Below are 24,811 nucleotides of genomic sequence, written 5' to 3' on the forward strand. Positions count from 1 at the left end.
TTCCTCTGTGTACTTAAAGAAAAGATGTATAATAAATATATATTAGATTCTTGAATATATAGTTGGGTTCTTTAAATTGAGTATTTGAAATATTGAGTCATTTTTTTTTGGCATTGGGGAAATTACGAACTATCTTGGGGTAATTCCGAAATTATTCAAAAGCTGATTTTATTGCACTTTGACCGAAGGTTTACCTTTCTTTTTCGACCGTAATTACTCCTAACACAAAATATCATCAATTTTGTTAATAGTTTCCATAATCCCTAACTTTTGATACTATTAGTTCGGAATTACCCCAAAAAAAATAGTGGTTCTCAACATTTCAGTTAAGTACATAGGATTATAGGGATTGTGGAACGGGATGGAGCAGAGCAGGTTTATTCCCGGTTGTCACTGCCAGTTTTGTTCCCACCGGTGACAAATAATGAGAAAAAATATCCCAATATGACACAAGTACCTACCACCTTAAATCAATAAAATAAAGACGAGGAAAATCAAAGAAAGTGATAATTTTAAAAATCAATTTTTATTTGAGTCTACATTTTTATTTGCCTACCTTGATAGAACAATATTTTTTATAAAGATATCTTTTGTTTAGTTACTGCTTTTTGCCTAGCAAAATAAACTTTCTTCATACCCATACAATTAAATTAGTCAACATTAAAAATGTTAAATCAAAGTCGGAACTTGTCTTTTTAATCATTTTCATCTACTTTTATGGCATAAACTTATAATTTATTCCTGTTAGCAAACCTAAAACTAAAATACGGGCTACACTGTTAAAAAAATATAACAGAATCGCTTAAGACATGGTCTGAAAGCCTCACATATACATAATAATGATCTATTGGTTTGGTACGCAATCAGTCAAAATAAATTCTATCTTTATCATTACATAAGTAATATTCTTTTTCATCAGCACTTTTTTTTGTATAATATATCTTCTTTACTATTAATGACTCTGGAATGTTGTCAGTATCTTTTCTTTTGGTCGTAATAAAGGTTCGCTGCTGCTATGGTCTCATAGTTTTTAAGAAGTTGATAGAGAAGTATGTTTTCTCATGTTTTATTATTTCTTCTATGAACCCAATATAGTACCTCCATTTTTTTTTGATTGAATATCTGACAAGCACTGAATCATTTAATTTGTAATTGTCCTTCTTCTTCTTCTTGAGGGTCCTTTTCTTGAGTTTTGTATAGGTACTATATCTTTATTTTTCAGTTTTAGTAGCAGTTGTTCATCTTTGTCTTTTTCTTTTGAGTCTTCTCTAGTTGTCATATTTTTTCCTTTTATAAAAAAATCAACGTTGTCTTTGTCATCTCTTTCAATGTGTCTTTTCTCTTCGTTTTTTTTGTCTGTTTTATCCGCTTGATTTTCTTTACCTTTACGTTTTTTGCCAACACTTACTCTTAGTACAGAGAGAATTTGAATCGTTGTTGGTGAGTATCTTTTCGTCACCATATTTCACATCTTTTGTTTTTTTGTGACCTTGGTTCTTCCTTGTATATTTTAAAATCATCTTCAGAGTATTCATCCATCAATACTTCAAAATCAAGATAATCTATAATATCAGAATCGCTATATTCGCTCATGATGTCGGATACACTAGTTATGCTGTTAAGTGAAGGCTGGCGTTACCGCACTTACCCAAGATTATAATAGGATGTGCGATAGCTTCTTATTAGGACGACGCTAAATTTACCTACTTTAATATTAATTTAATTAAGTATATTATGTACATCTAAATTAGATTTAATTTTAGTTTCTTTACAGATTGAGAATCACTGCCAATTACTATGAAAAAGTTAAGTGGGCTATTGCGGAATGAATATATATCGGAATAACCCCAAAGGGGTATTTCCGAAAAAAAATTAAAAACACAGCTAGGACGTTGTGTTCCTCTCACAAAATCGTAAAAAACGATAATCTATCGTAAAAGCAATCACTTATTCAAATAACTTACCAGAATTCCGAGATATGTAAGTTGGGGTAATTACGAATCAGCAAAAATGGCGCAAAAAACACTTATCCGAAAAAACTTGATGGTATGCACGCATTGTTGACACTAGCGACTAGCGACGACTGACGAGGCGAGCACAATGAACATGGTGTCTAGACTAAATGTTTCCAATAGGAAAATATCGCTTCGATTGGTAGAATTTTTGAACTTTCGGAATATACCCATATTTGGAATTACCCCAATGCACCTTATTTATTATTGTAATAAGTAAGCGAAGCAGTTAAATTGATTTGAAATATGTATAAACATAGATTAAACCGAAAATGATGCAACCAGTAAAGTTTCCATAAATAAATCCACTCTGCGAAGACCTATATGATCTTCTTATGATCGGACATGGTTAAAAAAAGCCTAGCAAGATAGTAAAAGTATTTAAAGAATAGCGATAATATACAATTAAAAAATGTTGGAAATGGCGCGTTTAAAAAAAAGCAGGTGAGTAATGTTATTGAATGATGTCACGTTACGTTATGTAGCATCATCTCAGCCAAATGCTAGACATATGCCTGCCCATTTATTCTACACTCCTCCCGGTACTTACTGAGCATCATCCATATGGACGACAATCTTGAATATTGTTTGTTTGGTGTGATCTACCAGTCTAATTAATGACTTAATGTCTGACCACTTGAATAAATCGTTCTTCTCCAATATGTTGGAATCGTATATGTTGGATGGCTGCGAATCCACTTGTTCGTTTTATCATCACTCTTAGCCGAGCTTGGGATGTTCTGTGGGTCTTTAGGTCAGTTGAAATTGATGAGATGATTGATTAACGGAAGTGATCGTTTCACATAAGACATGTTTTTTGAAAGAAATTATGAATCTTTTAAACATTCTTTTAGATTCCACAACATTATATTCGGTAGTTACCCAAAGCACACGATAGTAAGTTAAATAATTTACATTTGTATAGTAGGGACATTGAATACATATCTCATACTTTTATAATTTAGTAAATTCACCATACCATATTATTATGTTTCGACCAAGGAGACGAGTTTTGAAAATTGAAGCCTCTAATATTCAAAGTCCAAAAATAATAGTCGTTGATGCCATGTACGAAGTAGTAACCAAAAAAATAAAAACGGAAAAAATTCAATAGCGCCGCGCGAAATAGCCCAAAGGATTGTAAACATTACCTGTGGGACAAAAAAAAATCAGACCGCGAGATCAACGCAGGTTCTAAAATAAACAAGCAAACGCTCGACGGATATCCAGGACCTGGGTAGGACGTACTTGAAGCTAGACTCCTCAAAAATAATAGATAGATTTAAACTAGGCTAAAGAAAAGTAACTACCTACACACGTTTTTAGCACGTGCTAGTTACCTTAGTATTTAGATCAACTTTGAAAAAATGTAATCATATCGAAGTACCTAGCATACTATTGTATGTAGTACCCTATTGCATTGACGAAAATACGTCAGAAATACACAAAAAACCAGGAACAAGATTATTGTAAAAAAATTGGTAATATAGTCAGTTCACAGTAGGTAACGATAATGATAGGTATCATTATCGTATATTATACTTAATCTGGAAAACACCTCATACACTTATGTACAAAATACAAGAATAAATCTTGAATATAAACAACACCGTAATTGATCAGATTGAGTACAGATGGCGTTGGTTAGTTTTTCAAAATTCATTACAGCCCTGCCTAGACCAAACCATAATCGATAAACAATATTCTTCTATCTATAAAATATCTAAAATTATGTATGGTTTAATAATTATATGGCATAATTTTAGATATTTTATATTATATACACGAAAATTTTATTATTATGATTTATTAAATTTTAAAAACTAATTAGTTCAATAAAAACAAATACGTTTGACTGACAAAGTTTAGTGTGCGTTATTTATTATGGATCTTAAGAGCCTACCTCTACCCTTTGCCACTGATAGATAAAAGATTCAATTTCCATCCAGCGTCAAATTTTTTTAAAGATTTTTTCTAATAGGTATCCTTCTGAGGTGTACCAAATTATGTAGGTAAGTATGTGATATTCTCAAATCTTGAAAAAAATGGGGTATCATTACTATCTACAATTATCTATTCCTTTCTGGATATTCAAGCACGATACCTTGCTAAGCGGAGCAGATAATGGACATCTACGAATGGAGGTTAATATTAACATTCATGTACGATTAATGGTAGTTAGCCATTCGTGCAACCCAGTGTGCTCTAGTTCTTGATCAAACCCGCGTATAATAGGTATTATGTGGGTTCTACGTCAACGTCGAGGATTCTTCTTTATGTGCCATATTCGTTATTGGACGTTAGCAATGATTTTGGCAATCTTTTCCCTGCTCTAAACAGGGATGGAGTGCTTTATCTCTCACGATGTCGCATGGTATCGCCAAAGTTATCAAACGTTTTGGTTTTTACTTTATTCATTGTAACTTAGCTTTACGAGGGATGATTTTTTTATAATGGCATTTTTAAAAAATGTAATTATGTCGCCAATCCGTGCCTCATATAGCGATTTTTGTACGTTAACCATCCTATGGAAACGATCTATGTTTTTCCTGGTTTTCTTTCTTACCACTGTGCATCGGGAGAATTAATTCATGTTTTAATAGATATAGTTTATCCGTTATCGCATGGATATATATTATTATGACATATTTACGTTGGGTCGTCAATAAACATGGGGACAGTTAGAATATGTTGTGATAATGTTAAATATAAATTTACTGAATCTACGAAAATGCACGCGCGAGGCAGTAGCTGTACTTACAGGGAGGTTCATAATAAATTCGTGATGTTTCGATTGACAAGTTTAAAATGTAATCAGAATCTATTTAACAATGTAAAATATCTTGTTTTGAGAAACCTCAAGACATAATTATTAGAAAAAATCTTTAAAAAAAGGTGGACTAAGTGGGACTCGAATCTCACATCTTTCACTGCTCGAGTGAGAGCACTTATCCTTTGAGCTTCCGCATATGACTCATGTGAATTAAATCTAATATTTGTGACATCAGAGATGTTTAAAACTTAAGTTAAGATACGAGAACTCGTCCGGACAGCGAAAGCTGTGAGGTTTGAGTCCCACTGGGTACCTATACTTTTTTTCTAAGAAGTCGATATGTTTTCTGAGGTTTTTCGGTATCGAAAAAAATAATAATTTAATGAATACCTAGGCATCTAGTATTATTATATTGCAGTGAATAAGTGAAGGTTAAAAGCAATGAATAAAAAGAGAAAGGAAGGAACATACCTACTGATCATTGCAGTATAAAAACGGGTAACCAAATTCGCCATTTTGTAATTTGTTTAAAGTGTTTGTAATTGTGTTTATGTTACGTTTGTGTATCACGCAATGTCGGCCATATTTGTCGGCCTTTCTGATTGCCGTGATTTGTACATACTTATGCTCATTCCTTCTTTTTTTATTCGTAGGTTAAAAGTGAATAAAAAGGGTTTTTGAAAGGAGAAATAGTATTTTTTATGATGCAGTCTACCGTGCGGCTGACATATAATAGGCACACTACCGATTTTTACATGCGTTTTACGAAACCGCAAAATAAAGTCAACAACATTGTTTCAATACAAAATTTGTGTTATTGGCAATTGCAGTCCATTTAACGTTCCCTACAGATGTTCCGATTTGGTCAGCGGTCAGACTGATTTGGTCAGATTGTGTATAGTATCAAGTCGTGTGTAGTCAGACACAATTCTGTAGGGTGATCCGTCACTTAACTAAACTAGATCGTCTGTAGCAAGTAAATGGGCTACACTTATACACGTCATATTATATAGGTAGGTACCTTGTATACGCACTGTAGGCAGGCGTATAAAACACACACATTAAAAACGTCATAATAACGCTGACAGATTTCACAGCGACGTATGAAAACGGACCACCCAGGCAGATAGCGGACAGCCACATAGACCAGCGGATGCGCAAACAATGGAAATTATCACCCGGGCCTGCTTCTCCACGGCTCGAGAGACTGAACGAAACGTACACACTCATAATATTATACATACCACAATCGTGATATAACCCGGACATGCGAGTCTCGCCGGAACAGTTTGCTCTCACACCGGACCGATAGGCAATGCAGATTTATTTTCAACACGATTTCGGAAAATTCATAAAAAAAATTGGAGCTACTTATTACAGATAATTGAGGGTCTCAGAGTTAAAGGAGTATCATTGACAATTAGATATATATTCCTTAGGCCTTGTCCACATGGCGCGTGTCTCGCCGCAAGTGAATGTGGACAACTCAATGAGGTCAGCTGTACCTCGACCGCGCGCGACAGTCGTCACGGTGCGAGTGTGTGGACGGCTCAATGAGGTCACATGTAGGTACCTTGTGACAAGGCTTTATACAGAGACGATGAGTCAATATACGAACATTAAGCAAAAATGACCCGTGACCTCATACTAACTGTAAGAATGTTAGAATAAGTTAGAATGGTTTGTGGTTGATTGCATATTATAAAATGCAACTTTTGACAACCTGAAACTTGCTTCAGTTATTTTGATAGGGAAAAGGACAAAATGATCCATCTGGAAGACGTATTTATTCGAGATGTTTGATATAAAATGAAGCCCGGATCTGGCAAAATCACATGTTATTTTTTAAATTGTGCTTGGACCCAAAGCATGGACCTCAAGTTGAGCAAGTGGCTGACATCAATGATTTCTCGTGAAACAAAACTCTGCCACGAAATCTTTTCATGATGTGGCCAAGATCCACATCGGATTGTAATTGTGTTTTTTTTAGTGCGTAGCTGTAGTTGATCCAATGCAACGACGCCAATGGGTTGGCAGAATGACTAACAACTATTCTAAATAAGAAATATATGAATGCAAATTTCACTCATCACAGGCGTCGATTAGGATCGAACATAGTAGTTGACTTACGAATAAAAAACGGTTTAATTTATTATTAGGAAGCCTAAAAATAGTGAAAATCACGACGATACGGTGAAAATTAAATTTGACAAGTGTCCCGGCACTACTTGAGTACTTCCAGCGGTCGTCAAAGATAATGCAGGTGGGTGCCCACCACTTGAGGTCCGGTTCGATACGGCAAAGGACCTGTTGGCTGGTCTCGCCCGGTGTACGTGTGTGGTCCCCTTCAAGGACGTATCCCACTTCACTCTGAAGATTCTGAAGTGGGACCAGCCAACCGGGGCGACAATCTGTCACAATATTGGTAGGTTCACCTTCAACGCACGGAAACAGTATTGTCGGTGGAATGGCGAACAGACAACGCAAGAGAAAGCAACTGTCGTGACATGAAATGACTACACATCGTTACGAAAATAAATTTAAAAGTCAAATTTATAAAGGGAAAAGAAACAGTTCAAATACACTGTAAAAGTCAAATATTAACGTTTTGCGTAACAAGACTTCATTGCGATTTCAGTGTTAAAAAAATTTAGCCGTTGAAAATATTATATTATTCATACGTCGGCGCATGAAGGCTATACTTTAGTTGAGGCATGGTCTAAAAATATCGTGACTAGGCGATGCGCGGATTGTGCAAATGACGCGTGCCGAACGAAATATAATTTGTCATAAAAATTCAACATGCGTCCTTTTAATGTTATGTTTATTATTATATTCGTAATAATAATGGTATATTCATTGACAAGTATCTAGGTACATGCGGAACGTTTTTTAGTCATCTTTAAACGATTTAAGAATATATTCCTCCGACGCCATCACAAAACAAATTGACGTGCTCACATCTCGACTGTCAGTCTCCGATTGGCGACGACTGCGAAATTTCGTTCCATCTACTACTGTTGAAAATTATTTGCCGTTTCAATTATGTATGCTCTTAAAAGATAGTGGCCTGTTTTGAGGTTTTATTATAATCACAATTAGCCTATCAGCATACCTGCAGTTTATTTTGTTGCATTGTTTAAATGTAGGTACACAGTATAAATATTAATAGCTTGTTTGTCATGCAACATGTTTTTTTGGTACTGTTCGGTTATCAGGAATACAGCGGAAAACACATTTTGAAAATACCCGATAAACTGGATTATTTGTTAGGTTAACCTAACCAAACCAAACCTAACCTAACCTAACCCAAACTAACAAATAATTCAGTATATCGGGTATTTTCAAAATGTGTTTTCCGCTGTATTCCTGATAACCGAACAGTACAGTTTTTTTTATCTAAACGTACAACCGATCTAAATGAATCTATTGTTACCAATGCTGTCGGAGCGCATTGGGGCTGTGCTCCGGCACTTTTTCCGGCATATTTTGTTACACGCAATAGTTTTGAGAAAATTATGTCACTGTTATTTTTAACTTGGAAATAAACGCGAATTAATAAAAAGGGCTCAAAAATACGAGGAAAGCGGTGAACTAAAAAATCAATGTTTCTTATCTGTTTAGTGCAAACCAGCGGTAAACAAATTTTGAAAATAGCCGATATACTGGATTATTTGTTAGGTTAGGTCAGTGGTCGCAAACCGCGGCTCTGCCACAAATGCCCTCTGCCCTATTTGACATGGCTACAAAGAAGTAACAAAGAAAAACGGAAGACGAAAACCGTGAATTTAAAATTGAATAGACCGAGATATTCGCGTTTATTCAAAACTTAAGTGGCCTACCGACCTGTATTATTTGTCGGTAAAAATTGGCGCATAACAAGAAGTCAAATTTGGAGGGACACTTAACAACTAAACACGCGTCATTTAGCACTAAATATCCCGTCGGTGATGCAAGGAAGAAAGCAGTTGAGGAACTTTGGAAGAGTCAAGTTCTGTATTTAATTACTAATACAATCTTCCAACAATGTTAATATTGCATGTTTTGTGGTTAGTAAAGAGGTTTCTAAGAGAGGAAATCAAGAGTAAACTGAGAAGTCGTCTTATTGATGAGAACCTGGAATCATCAATACATATAAACCTGACATACCCAAACTTTCCAAGAAGATGCAAGGCTATTATTCACATCGAGTGTTTGTTAGTCATTGCCATGATTTAATTTTATGGATACCTTACAATTTAATTTTTATCAATAAATACGATCATTATTAATTATGATATCAAGTTTTATTCAGTGTACCTACCTATAGTTTAAATAAATCTTAAATAAAGCTTAAATCTTTAACTAAAGTTTATTAAGTTAATAAACAGTGTACCTACATAGGAAATTTGGCTCTTAAGAAATCTCAATTGTTGAACTGTTGATATTTGGCTCTGTTGACTAATGAGCTTGCCGACCACTGGGTTAGGTTATCATTCTTGAATTCATGAATTTTGCCAAAATCGGCGATGAAAATTGCCGCTGTTCCCGCCTGGCTTCCAGTAAACAGACTTGTACCAAATCAATAATAAATTACGTATCTTTATATTTGTGTGCGCGCCTGCTAAAATGGAATAGTAAAAAACTTAAATCAATTAAAAAAGAATAAACACAAAATCTTGAAACTTTGACCAATATTTTATTAATAGAATTCTTATTATTGCCACACTGATTGCGGTGATTCAAAAATAATGTGTGCCGACATATTATTAACTGTTGGTCGAGGAAAATCGAGTTCCACAAAATTGGTCGAGAGCAAACGCAGAGTGTTGGGGGGGTTGGCGGGGTGGGTGCTCATGATAAACATTTGTATTGGACAAATGAAAACAGACTGCGTTCACTTTCGCTCTCTTTATCGCAAAGCCAAACATTTTTATGTCCCAAGTGTGGACAACGGGCCGGGGCTAGTTTAGTATGCTTCTCAGTGTTATTGTAATGTTCAACAGGCTATTTCCATAAACATCCATTCTTTCACAGGTGTAGATTTAAAAAAAAAAGAAGGTAGATACCTATGTCAACTTGCGGAAGTTTTGGAATAGAAAATATCAATGATAATAAGAAAGGTAGAGTATACGTTTTATAACTTTGCACTTGTTACTACACAGATACGCCTGTTTGCGTGATTACCTCACATAAAATTAAATCAAATGATATTCACTTGTAGTCATAAATAAATAAATAGCCAATAGGCATATGTAAAAAAATATTTTTAGAATATATTATTACATTCTGAGCCGGAGTGCAAAGTTGTGAAGCATATACTCTATAGTGCGACTACTATAAATCAAGCACTGGCGACGGGTGGAGGTAGGCTGTTGCGATCCAACATAAATAGTGCACGCTAAACTTTTGTCAGTCATACGTATTTGTTAACATTGAACTAACACTACAATATCCGAGCTGATCGCCACAAAGGCCAATTTTGTTGCATTTAGAAAATTTGCGGCTACATGCTCATCTCTCCCTACTTTAACTTAAAGTCATGTAAATTCAGTCAAAGCACATTTGAGTGCGTGGCGACCTTAGTCTTGGGACCTTGCTCCTGAGACATTCCCAGTCATAAAAAAATGATGATTCACATCTAAACGTAGGGTCCCGTGATACGCCCGGGTGTGGTGCGCCGCGGGTGTGGTTTGGTGGGGATGTTAACTTCAATAACACTACAATATGCAGATAGCGTTCGTTAGTTTTTAAAACATAATTAAACCCTGCATAAACCAAGCCATAATAGATAATAGTAAAAAAATAGTTGTATATCTATAAAATATTCAAAATTATGCCATTAAATTATACATAGTTTTAGATATTTTATACATAGAAGAATATTTTTTACATATTATGATTATGGTTTAGTTTAGGCAGGGCTTAATGACCTTAAAAAAAACTTAGCACCATCGGTAATATGTATTCTTAATTCAACAAAAACAAATAAGTATGACTGAAAAGTGTGCACTATTTTTGTCAGATCGCCCATAGCATACCTAAACTATTATGGTTTGGCATAGGCGGGGTTCAATTGATTTTTAAAAACTAACCAACACTATCTGTAAATTGATGTTCTTGTTCAATGAAAACAAACACGTATGACTGACAAAAATTAGTATGCACACATGTCGGATCTTAACAGCCTACATCCACCCTTCGCCACTATTATCAGTGTTCTACCTCGCAACGGTCGTTTCTGGAATTAAAACCCACATTTCATTTTCCCGCGCCCATAATTCTGTGTGTTCGATATCGCGTGGAGTTTTGTTAACACTAAAATGCATAAACCTTTGCGGAAGTAGACGAATAGCATTATTTCGAATGTAGAAGTATTGTTGGTAGGAGATACAGAAAAGAAAGATTTTAATTCCTTTTAATAGTGTCAGAAATAGATTATCTGCTATGATAAGTCAACATGCAAAAAGCATGTGATGTAATAATTGTATTGTGACGTAGAAGAATTGATATAAAAGTCACAGAGTTTAGACTTTAGACGGCTAACTTATTGTAACAATTATAATACCTCAATATATAAATATGATAAACTACCCTCGATAGCCGCCGATAGTAGCCTTGTGTATAGAATAAATGCGCTGGTTGAAAATAATTAGGGGGTTATCGGAATTCAGTTCCGATTCCATTTTTAGCTCTGGTTGAAACAAGCCGTAATACCAATTATATTTATAAATAAAAATTCTTACACATAAATGATTTTATCTTGATAAACATATTAAGTAATTTTGAAAGATATATAATTTTCTGAATAAAAAGAAAAACAGTAGCACCATAAAACCACCATGAACATGAACAAAATCAATTTGCGTACCGCTGTAGTGAGCAAAGAAGGACTTAAGTCTTACAGCAAAAACAAACATTGACAAAAATTTGTTAGCTGTGTTTATTATTCCCCAATCACAATATTTGATAACGATTATCAGTTGAAGCACTGAATAGAGTGAGATTGTCACAATGGTTGTGCATTCCCATTACAATCTACATAGAATATTTATCATTGGAGATAATATCATAGAATATAGTAGTAGCGAAGGGTGGAGGTAGGCTGTTAAGATCTGCCATAAATAGTGCACATTCAACTTTGTTAGTCATACATATTTGATTTTATTGAACTAAGACTACAATTTACAGATGGTATTGGTTAGTCTTTAAAAATCAATTAAACTCTGCCTAAACCAAACCTAGTACTTATATTTTGGGCGATATGACAAAATTGTGCACACTTTTTCATTCATCCTCATTCGTTTTCATTTGGTTATTTTTTTTAATTCATTAAGCCCTGCCTAAATCAAACTATAATAGCATAACTAAATTGCATAATTTTCGATATTTTATAGATAGACGAGTATTTTTTGACTATTGTCTATTATGGCTTGGTTTTCGCAGGGTTTAATTGAATTAAAAACTAACCAACACCATACTAAATAATTGTAGTCTTATTTCAATGAAAACAAATACGTGTGACTGACAACGTTTAGTGTGCACTATTTATGGCAGATCTTAACAGCCTACCTACACGCTTCGCCAATGGAATATAGTATGTACCTACTACCTAAAATCATTGAAATTCTATAACGTTTAGGCTCGGTTCAGACACGGCGGATTCCGTGCGGAGTCAATTTGTACTAGCTTCTATATATTCGTTCACACTTGTCCGCGGCGGAGCTAGTACAAATTGACTTCGCATGGTCCAATCCGCCGTGTCTGAACCGGGGTTTAATAGCCCTTTATTTCTTTAGGTTAAAATTGCACGATTTTTCAAAAAAAGTTGGAATACAGGTCCTACGAAACATCATTCTACGTTGAAAGACAGTGGAGTATGCTGGTATGCATTATTTCGATATCATCAGCCTGAATCTACTCATTGCTGGATAAAGGCCTCTCTAATCTGATTCTACTCTTCTCGGTCATGTGCGTTATCTATCCAGTAGCATTTAGGTTATCTCAGGATGACTAGATTAATCGTACCATTGTTTGTTTTTGTTTAAAGAGTTTGTGATCTGAAATTTGCAAATCAGCAAATTCCACGAACATGTCCCCTCTTTCATCCACTGAGCTGTGCCCAAAATGTGCAACTGTGATGCTATGATCCAATAAATAAATGTATTTGTCGGATCTCCAAAGCCTAACTCCACCCTTCGTCACTGCCAGAAGTAGTGTTGAGATATAACATACAAGAATAAATTTGTTACCAATTAATTGACCATAGTGATTCAGCCTTAAAGAGCATTGTATTTTGACTGCTTATAATATTATTTACCTTGTTAGGTATATCATGTCAACTTCGGGAACATTATTATTCGAAGGTGCCTCTATATATATTTTTTGTAACCTTTCAGACAGATTATAACGCCATCTATTAATGTTCTATAAAAATTCAAACCAATATTTGTTCGAATCCCTGATATTATGATCAGTTTTGACGAACAATTTACAGATGTCATTGGACAATACAATTGTATTTTCTATCAAAGTGAAATTTTAATTATTTTTGATTTTTAAATTAAAAAAATAAATTAAATAAAATCAAAATAAATAAAAGACATACCTTTAAGTGTTCATAATTCCGCCAGTCTGGAACGCTCTTGTCCATAGGAGAATATCCATTAGTCTGTGAAAAAAAATACTTTACAATTAAAATCACATAAGTTTTATAGAACTAGAAAATTTTGTCTAGCAGTCTGTATACCTACATTTGGAACAATAATGAGAAAGAATTAATTCAAAAGGTCAGAGGCCAATTATTTTAGATGGCAACACGAGAATGATAAACAATTCAAAAAGTAAGGCTCAGTCATTGAAATTGCAGTATAATTAGCATAATGGTGATGATGCAATCGATTTGTCACGAAACAGACCTTGACTGTATTTTCAAACTGCCGCATAATTCAATTATTATTGGACATGCTCTCTCCTCTTTTGGATTGACTTGTTTGACCTACATGAATTTGAATGGTACATTACAATGAGTAGAAGATTTGTGTATGAACATAGGTGATTAGCACCGGACTTTGGGGAAATAAGAAAGATCAGTCTCTATAAAAAAATAATTATGTGCGTATCTATAAAAACACTAATAGTGAAATGGTGTAAGTGGCTACATGTATTTACCTATTGATTACCGTTTTAACTATATATTTCAATGATACCTAAGCACAAGATACAAGTTTTATTTGTTTTTTTAATTTTGTCCATCACAACTCAAAAACTACTTACTGAAATGAAACTTGTACAACTTATAGACTAAATTGTTGGTAGCAATTTAGTAGAGTTTCAACTGAATACATACTGCAAAAATGAATGCAATGATTCGAAAAAATTCAAATCAAATCAGTCTGTTTCTTTCTGCATTCTGCATCTACTTTTTACGTTCATATTTCAAGGAGGCAAAGTCTCGGGCTATCACTAAATCAAATTAAATATTATATTCAAAATTTTTTGACACATTACTTTGCATCATTATGTAGTATATACTGTAGGTATATACTACCATATTATAGATTACTGTCTAATTGTGCATTATTTTTCGTTTCAATCGGGCAGTACCTATGGTACATACAATAAGGTAATTGCGGGAGATATGTATCGTAACGTTGACAAGCCTGGGCATCACAGCAAAAATTACAAAGCCCGGTTAACAAAAACCTAGCGCTGTTGATGCAAAAATGAAGGAACCCAGCTATCTGGTGAGAGGGCACCACACTCACTCTCTTTCCGATTCCGCCTACAACTCTCAATCTCTCAACCCTTAGCGATAGCGCTCACAGAACGCGTCGAGCGGGCAAAGTCGGCGAATGCAGTGTTTATTCATAACCATAATCACACGTCTCTTCCCGCGCATTACCCTTCACCTATGTAATATGCGGCCCAAGCAGCACAAAATAAATATTATTACAGCGCCTCTCATAACAAAGCAATAAAAATATTATATTATTTCGGGGCTTGTAATTAAAATTTACGACGACATTATTCAACCAGCGATAAACTGAACACGCAATAAAATTAAACAATGATTCTCTGTTATTAAATAATTGCTTTTCGCCCGTCCATCGACAACGCCTCGAGCAGCGTAATTTTGGTAGCCGTGTTCAATGAATGGACTCCATTGTATTTTCTTTCATTCGTATCGCCGAGAAGCGGTGATTCGCGAAAAAATTAAATTTGATTACGTTGTATTTTCGTTGATTTACGCGCCACTTGTAGAAATTTTGCGCGAGCGCCGCACTCGCTGCGTCAATGGGCTTTATGCCTTACTGTGACTTCATGAAGTGTACTTTTACATTAATTACTGTCCGGAGTATAGACCAATGCAGTTGCCAGATTTTGAAGGCAAAAAACAAACCAAACTATCACTATTTATTAAGAAGCCTCCCTTTACATATCTAAACTGGAATAAGAATTCAGAATATTTAGGATTTTAATCAAATACAGGTAACCCTTGTTGATTGCGACCGTGGCGAGTTCAAATTGCCACATGCCAGAACTAATCACCATAATGAGTGGTCTCGATCACCCACATATAATTAAGTTAGGAGTGCGAGTGAAACAAAAGCAAGCCAATACGGTGTCATAGACAGGCCGAGCAAAGTAAAATAGATTCTTTTTTGAACGCAGAACAAATTGAATGGTATTTCTTCAGCTTATTGCAAAACTTACCATACTTTATTGTAAAGTTTATTATAAAGTATATTCATATATTTTTTGAAATCCCCGTTCATTCCGTAATTTAGCTTATCGCAACTGTATCTGAATCGTATCTGCCGCAATCAACGAGGGTTTCCTTTACTCGGCAACTTGCCACACCAGATAATGTGGGTATATAAATATAAATTAGCGTAAACCACGAATACCTACTACAATTGTGCATTGCTTCCAGACTTTCTGTTCAAGGGTAGGTACAGATATTGTGAATTTTTCAATTAAAATTTTTATAGAATATTACCATGGATATAAAAAACGTATTATGAACACTAATGGTAAACTACAAAAATGAATTTACCATAATACGAATGAATATGCTGGTTAAAATGTAGAGGCCTCAAGGTAAGAGATAAGATAAAAATAATTTAAAACACGCACTGTAAACAAGCTGACTTGAACTAAATAATATTTACTAAAACAGCGGTTCTTATCATACGGTACATAGCTCTATCTATTTCTCTACCATGGCCATAACAAATACTGGCCCTAGGAATAGGAATAGCAGTCATTTTGAATTATTGGCATATTGAGTAGTTCATTTTCTAAATACTCTTATTATATTAATATACTATCGACCGATAGTACTTGATGGCATTTGAATTTAAATTTTAATGGATTTTAGTTTTGAACTATTCCATCTGAGACGTTTTTTGCGACCCGGGTTTCGCCTTTCGGCATCTTCAGGCTCTATGTGCACTCACCAAATGGTAAATACACACTGACAATGAATACAGTTAATTCCAACTTATATAATAAATTCATACAATAAAGTAGGTAAAAACGTCAAGGATCACAATAAAAAATATAACAAACAAATTATGAATAGTTGAAGTGTGTTACTAATAATACAATCAATAGGCGTATAAATTGTCAAAACCCTAATAATAGATCATTAGATAATAATCAATTACATTACATTCTATTACTACATTCAAAAGGTGTAAGATCGTCAATACTGGAAAAACAATGTCAAAGTGTTGGGAATTGGGATTAAACTAATGAGATATATCAATCAGATTCAAAATATTCAATGATTATAATAGAAAGTTTCTTCTAATTCAACTACAACAATGACACAGTGGGAAGAAATATTAGTTAAAAATATCTATCAACAGCTCTGTACAGATTTAGAAACGCTGCATTATTTATAGGTCATTGAACTAACTTAAAGTCAAACAAAAGTCACGTTTACATATCAATAGAAAATTAGAACAAAAGGTAACACAATTATCATAATTCCGACAAAGAACGGTCTATACGGAAAAACATAACAAATAAATTACTAGAATTTTCTGTAAAATAAATTATTTAATGTTGATCTGATAATGATGAGTCTACCAAATCAAACAGGATGTACAAATCTACATGTTTCTTACCTTGACGTTTGAATTCCTTTCATCCAATAGATTCCGCACCTTAGTATAAAGGGCTTCCTCTCGTATTCTAGCTGCGTCTCTTATCTCTCTGACCAGATCTGCTAACATCCCAGGTGCGTACATCACCGAGGAACCAGCCATCCCGCTGCCGGGGCCTCCCATCACGTTTCCACCAGTCTGGGAGCCCATTCCTAGACTCGAAGCTGCATCGCCTCGCCAGATGGATGTCTGTTGTTTTAAGGCATCAAGCTCACCTACAATTTCAATTCATTATTTATTTTTACCAAGTATATAGACTTCACAATTTGGAATTATTTTCAGGATTGGTTGTCAGCTATTTGCTCAACACTTATTCAGCGGTGGAAGGTGAAAAGGAGAAGTTACAACACACTCCGTATCCAAAAACACAATGAAATTTGTGTCAGTCACAAATTGGATGATTTTTTTAATTACAATGATTTTATAATAAATCTTTTTTCAGTCACCGTATGAGCGTTTTGAACTATCTGGTATAAAAAAAAACGTGACTTCAGAAGTTATGATGACAAAATTCTAAGCTAGGTGTTCGAACCCAGCGATTGAAGTGCGACACTAAATATCCATTCAGCAGTTTGAATGGCTATTTACATAGTAATGTCTGCTAGGGTCCTGCACTTAAGGGCGGACGTGCTCAGCGTGGATCAAAATGGAGCTTTTTTTCTATTTTCAAAGAATGATCCTGGACATTCCTTAAACGTTGTAGATAATCTATTTATATAATTTTGAAGCCTTATTATCCTTTATATTTATTTTAAACATTTGATGACTGCATAAAGTACTTATTTTTATTACATAAAATAGTATTCTTTTAAACCTCTCGCTCTAATGTTTTAGAATATAGTCATATTTCAGTACATAAATGTGCAGTGGTGTTAAGATTTTTTACATTTATTAATTTTTAAACGTATTTATAAAACCATTAGTATAATTTATATCGACATTATCATAGTGAAATATCTACGATAAAAAATTATATTGATAATCTCTGTGATCCCAAATTTGACAAGAATTAGGCATTTTATTATTCAAAAAATGGGCAAGATTAACACATTTGAAGATAATTCTAAAGATAATAATTATAAGCTATGTTTTCGACCATTCAAGTGTGATAAACATCCTACGAATAATGATTGCTTTATAATAATTATTGACCTAAGAATAAGGTAGTGTTTTTTTGAAATACGCCATTTCTTTTGGCATTCCCCAGTGGTTAAGCTACAACATACAGCCGTAGCCATAAATTGGCAAACTATAATTGAAGTAGGGAGTAAAATGATGTTAACGCGCGTGTTTGAACATGTACCGTTTAAAAAAAAATAAAAAAAAATTCAGTTTTCTTTTTACAAATCGGTAATATTTGAAATCCAATTTGCAAATAGGTATAATCAAAGTTTAATTCGCTATCACAGATTGACTATAAATGAAATTGATTGTGAAATTGCTAGGTACTTATCTGCTTAGAGCTAAGAGCGTAACCAATCTGTCAAAGCAATCAAATCAGATCCGTAATAAATTAAGTACAGTTAAGAGCAATTTAAAGTTACGCTTTTAGAATTACAGAAATTCGTAGAGTAAAAAAATTATAAATACAATAATTTCGAAATATAAATAAATGAAATCAATTTACGACAGCATATTCTTATTTCTCATAGTGTTGATAAAAATACAAAGTCACTGATGTTAGACGACTTTTTAGCAGTTTGCCAGTCGTAATCAATGTCATATTTGTGGTATGGAATGAAAAACTAAATCTTTTTTAAAAGTCAATCCACGTTAAAAGATCAAAGTAAAGCAGTTATAAGGTTTCTTCAATCAAATAGAAAGACATATTCAGTGGTGTTATGCGATTACTTTTAATCCAACGGGCGGCCTTAGGTAACTGATTATTTAATTTAAAATTAGTATAAGAACAATGATTTAAAAAATATGAATAATAATATTTAATAATGTAAAAATATTAGTTGGCTGTATGTATATGCAAGGATGATTTCACTTAATTTCCATACATTGTACAGTGGATAAATTTATTGATGTGAATTCATACATAAAATGGAATTTTATGTAATAAATTTTTGGGAAACAAACCAAGGCCAAGGCTTGTCTTGATGGAAGTTAGATGCTAGAAGAATCCCCAATGCATTTAAAGCCCTGGGTAATAGGTTTGATTCTGTGAACATAGTCTCCACTCTGGTAACATGACGTGCATGGCACAAAAATGGTAATACATAATATACCTTTTACCCCTCTAGTAAGAAAGTTATAGAACACTCATAAGTTGCTATTCTACCCTGTAATAGAATATTGCAGTATAATTTAAAATTACTGAACCACAAAACGTGGATAACTAATACTGTAACCACTTTAACAATGCTCATCTAGCGTGGTGCTGCACGCAGGTCCGGTGATGATCCCTGCATAATGAATTTTAAGTGAAGGCGAAAAGGATCACAATTTTCAAACGTTTCTCTATTGCTTAAGCTAGCTCTTTAAACCCACAACCGAGACAGAGACATTGCTGCAAGTAGACATAGTGTCATCTATCGCCAAGTTCAGCAAGCTTTATTAACGAAAAAAGCACTCCATTTGCTAATAATCTTTCAATGATACGATTCTGCTCTTTAAGAATGAAGAAAAATAATACAGAGATTATTCTATCAAGAATCGATCGCTCTAACTCAGTGATAGCAAACCACAGTTCCGCAGAACCCTATGGTACTGTGAGCTCTGTAAAGGTTCCGCAAGAATTGTCAAAGATTGCTAAATAAAACTACTACCTACTTGAAACTTTCTGTTAATAAAGTAAAAAAAAAATATAATAGAATATTTTAATTTAAATACTTCTATAGCGGCCTACGCGTAAGCTTATAATGTCGTGGGTCCCAGGCTCGAATCCTAGGTCTGGCAAATACACATTGACACCTACTACGTAAAAGGTTGGAACTGCGTTTTTGGCTATTTTGATTCAATTGCCTTTTATTAAATAATTTTAAAGATAATAAAACGATGATATCGAAGAAAAAAAATACAATTAATATTTTATAAGCATACGATTTCAGCATTTTAGGTAATGTTGTGGTGTCAATAAAATTGATTAAAAATGAACTGCGTTTTTGGCTATTTTGACTCAATTGCCTTTTATTAAATAATTTTAAAGATAATAAAAAGATGATATCGAAGAAAAAAAATACAATTAATTTTTTTTATAAGCATACGATTTCAGCATTTTAGGTAACGTCGTGGTGTCATTAAAATTGATTAAAAATGTACTACTGTAAAGTTACCATTTTACAGTTCCGACCCTTATACGTACGAGGTGTTGACATATTGTTATTCAATGTGGAGTCAGAGTATGGACCCAACAGGTTGAGCAAGTGGCTAACATCCATTTTTCATAAAAACAAAAAAAATCTGTAAATACAAACCTCCACACTGTGTAAGCCCACATGACCTTCTTAGGATAGGACATGATCAAAAGATAAAAGAAATAAGAAAATGCGATTTTTCAAAAATATGTTAGTTATAATTACTATCGAATAACCTTCCTAACAGCGATGTTCCATGTGGTTAAACCGGTCATGCGTTACTTAGCGACACATTCTAAAGTGGCGGCAATTTAAGGAAGGAATGCAGCTAGTACAATTTTTTTAGAGTAGATTCTGTGATCAACACATATGTCGATTGCAGCGCTAATGGATGTCAATGTTTCTCAATGTATACACGTAGAAGAGTTTTATGGTTAAACTAACCATGCAGAAATAAAATAATGAAGTAAATATGTACCAGTGCTACTGACTTGTTCACCCTCTTTTACACAACATAAGATGCCTGCACGTTAATAAAAATTGAACTTGATAATAATTGTAACATTTCGGTGAGCATAGACAATGGTTATTAATCATTTTCAACAATTAAATTGCTACCGAACATGTACATTTCAAATTCTCTTCCGCAGTCTGGTGAATAACAAAGAATCGTATACAAATTAATACAACCAACTTTTTTTTATATATCAGTATAAACCTACAACACAAAAACAACTCGATGGTAAGTCAGAGTACCAAATTAGACGGATTGGTTATAATATTATACTTCACATCAACATAAGTCCACTAAAATGAAGGACTCAACATCAAACACAAATATTGTCAACAGGAGATGCACAAACGTATGCATCAGATAAAGTTGACAATTCAATGTTGATTGTTGGGTCATCCAAGATGTGAAAATGTTCATACTTCAATCACAGCGAATCGTATTGATTTGAAGATAATGAAAGCAACTTAATATTGTATACAAGTTAGTAATGCGTATGATACGTCACTACCGGGGGAGAAAAAGTCAGTTGTCCATAAAATTTTTACAGAATGCTTTAAACATTTCAAAGGTTCCACCAAGATAAAGGTTCGGCCTCATTGCTCTAACCTCTGCCAATGTCTTTCGACGTTATGACAGATCTGTTGTGAGACGGACAGTCACAGAGTAAGTAGTTTAGAGTTCTTTAGCAAATGTTTTACTTCAATTCGTAGGAAATGGTTAAAACTTTAATAACATACATTGGATCAGTAAGGTTATTCTAGAATAGATTATTCAATATTTAATATTCTAAGTACTATGTTTCGCAAGATTATCATTCGCTTTTTGCACAATAAGTTATCTTAACTAAACAAATGTTTTATTTACCTCTAGTATCATGCAACTCCTTATAAAGCTTCCTATTTGTCTCTTTCAAAGAGTTAATTTGGTCTACAAGGCACATAATCAGTCTATTGTCGGAATGACCAGCGTACATCACAGAGCTAGTCTCGGAGTCGCTTTCATCAGAATCATCCTGAGATGGATCAAGCGATTGGTTTTGAGCGATTCCAGGATCACTGAATCGTCTCTTATTTCCTGTATTATCATTTTCTTCATTAATGTTATGATTAAATGGATTATTTGCAGGCGTATTCACAATCGGGGGAAGACTTGCAAAGTCATTATTAGTCCCTGACACAGATGGTGAAGTATTACTTCTTGGATCTGTGTTTAACGAAGAGTTTCTGTTAATTCCATGTCCGTTGGGAATTTTGTTGTATTCATTTTCAACAGATTTCTTATTTGATGTTCTCTTCGGGCGAGTTTGATATCGCGTATTGTTGTTTTTGTTCATGGCATGCGGAACGTATTTCATATTGTTTTGATTTCCCCAATCGGGTATGTTTGGAAATCCTGGATATACAGGTAATGACATCGCCTCGTTGGTGTAACCGTAAGGTGTAGAATATCTGAATACACTCGGATCCGAAGTGGCATTGAATAATCGTTGTCCGTAAATTGGTTGCGGTGGATTCCAATATGTCATGGGAACTTGGTGCGAATAACCTTCGTAAATGTCCGTTTCTGGAATATCCGACGAATGTGTCAATGTCTTCTCTAGCCACTTTTGCAGGTAATTGCTTCTCTTTTCTCTCACCTTTTTACGTTTTCCTAATATGCTTCCGTTCGTCTGTTTTCCATTAAATTCCGTCGGTGTTGATGTCATTATGCAGGATATTATTTTAGCACTCGTAATTTCACTTGGGTCAAAATTTTGAAATATTTTTCAACAGACCGAAAGTTACGCACGAATTACAATAATTATAATATTCACGGTTCACGGCAAAATAATTCTCTTCCATTGCATGAAATAACAATAATCAAATTATTGACATAGCACAACAAGATCACTCAGTGTTGTACGAATACAAATTTAATCATATGCGATTTCAGTGCTGCCAGTTACTACAAAGTCAATATCCTATTCAATAAAATTAAAAAGTAACACTCGATCATCAGGTAGGTATCTTATAAATTTCTGCAATAATTTTATTCTAGTTACAAAACTTGAATTATATTTTTCAATCAATCTATTGTAAATATTTTTATTAAAATGAAATAAAATGGAAAAAGGAAGTGACTAATTTTAAATATTTATAAAAACTAACTAATACTAACTTCGGAATATGGATTTAAAATGGAATAGGTAACTCCTACTATTTATATCATTCACAATATCCTCATAATGGAGGATTGTTAGCTTGGTATCTATAGTATTAAATGGATGGTAACCATTTTTATAAGTATAGGATAATGTGACTAATAAAATAATAAGTACTATTTTTCAAAGAGGTTGGTATATTTTTTAAACTATATTACAATAATATGCCTACTTACCATAATACTAATGAGTCTTTCCGTGTTGTGTCTGTGTATTAACGTAATGATAATAATATTATAATACAGTATATTGTGTAAAATTTATCATCTTTTGTTTTAATCATAAATATGCGAAGTTGTAATTTCTTTTTGTGCACATAAATTAGGCAGGGCTAATGTGATTATTGTTACGGTCACTATTGTCGACAGTACTTACATCGAGTCTATTGCTTTGCTTTTTCTCACTCGCCGCACGCCTTAGACCATATCTTGTTTGGTTACAAAACTGTTGAATCTCATAATAATGTGGTTGGTTTATATAATTTTATTTATATGAACATTCAATAATGACGAAGAGACTTGTAATATTAAATTGATGTCATAATGTGCTATAAAGTTCACAAGATGTTGAAAATATTGATCCTAAGTGGAACTATCCTTTCAATGAAATCTTGATTTTCTTTGAGTGGTTAATGATCAATATATCTGTACCCGAGAACTAGACTTCTTTATCTTCAAAAAAACACTTTTGGAAAAACACAATTTAAGATTTTTCATGCTATCAATGTAAATTGTACTTACAGTTTTATTGTTTTAAGAATTTCAGGTTTCTATTATGAATAGTCTCAAACTGTGAATTGGGCCGGACAGTTAATATGATTATTCAGGAACAAAATCTCACTCATTAAAATTGGACAATACAGCTTGGCTCTGAGAGGTAATGATATTTTTTTCAGGTAATTGAAGTAGTGATGACCCTAGGCACAGTACCAACCTACTGCACAGATTTAAAATGCAGTCCCCTACCATTTTCAATCTTAAATACTATCTAAATTCATAACCTTCCTACGATGACGTGTTAATGCTATATTATTTCTTAACAGGTAAGTATAATAATATAATAGTTAGCATTAAATTTTTCATCAACAAATCCAGTCTTAGAATAATTTTAATGTAGTTACAAGCACCACAGGTAAAATACATTTTTATTTTCACAAAAATTGTTCTAAAAAAATGTGGCTATTCACATTTCCCACGGGATGTTACTGAATGGGAGTGTAGGGTTAATAATCAATAGAAAATTGATATTTTTTGTAATTTAGTTTATTGAAAAATATTGGTACTTACAATATTACTAATTCATAATATGGATAATTACAGATAATTAGAAGGCCAAGAATTGCCACATACATAATGTTAATTTCTGAAAAAATGAATTTAACATTTTGTCAAATAGATTAATGAAAGAAATATAGCTAAGTATACCTAAGCATTTTACATTCATTTTTAAATCATCTTGACATATTTTATGAATTATTTAACAGAAACAGATATATTTTTGACACATCTAAAACATTATTACAATGTATCAAAATATTCACAATAAATTTTAGAAAATAATGTATAAGAAAATTAAACTTGTGTTGCTTATTAAATTTGTAGTACTTATCAAGTGTCCGGTACCATTGTGTGCATGTTTAATATAAAGTTGTCTGCAATGCGTAGGTTAAACCAAAGCAAATTAAAATTTAACAAAACCTGAACTTGTAAAATGGTGTAGATTTCTGAGTAAAAATGACATGTAAAAATTGTATGATTGACAAGATGGGTAAAAAATAATTAAAATAATAACAAACTAACCTTATGTAACACGATTCTTACAGGGTTACGTCTTAATTTATTTTATATAATCAGCG

The 24,811-nt window shown here is 33.5% G+C and overlaps 1 protein-coding gene across 1 annotated transcript in view; it reads right to left on the bottom strand.

Moving 5' to 3' along the window:
* The window catches only part of LOC147071274 (uncharacterized), a 46,241-nt gene extending 23,563 nt beyond the window's left edge, over window positions 1-22,678 (bottom strand). Inside the window, exons 1-3 of the mRNA XM_085948057.1 lie at window positions 21,621-22,678; window positions 16,902-17,155; window positions 13,373-13,435 (exon numbers count right to left, since the gene is read on the bottom strand). Of these exons, the coding sequence (XP_085804183.1) occupies window positions 13,373-13,435; window positions 16,902-17,155; window positions 21,621-22,461 (1,158 nt within the window). The 5' untranslated portion in view covers window positions 22,462-22,678. The remainder of the gene's footprint in view (window positions 1-13,372; window positions 13,436-16,901; window positions 17,156-21,620) is intronic.
* Window positions 22,679-24,811: the final 2,133 nt, after the last annotated feature.

Source organism: Rhyacophila brunnea, unplaced genomic scaffold (assembly GCF_057557595.1).
Source record: "Rhyacophila brunnea isolate RB1 unplaced genomic scaffold, BYU_Rbru_1.0 scaffold_20, whole genome shotgun sequence".
NCBI lineage: Eukaryota > Metazoa > Arthropoda > Insecta > Trichoptera > Rhyacophilidae > Rhyacophila > Rhyacophila brunnea.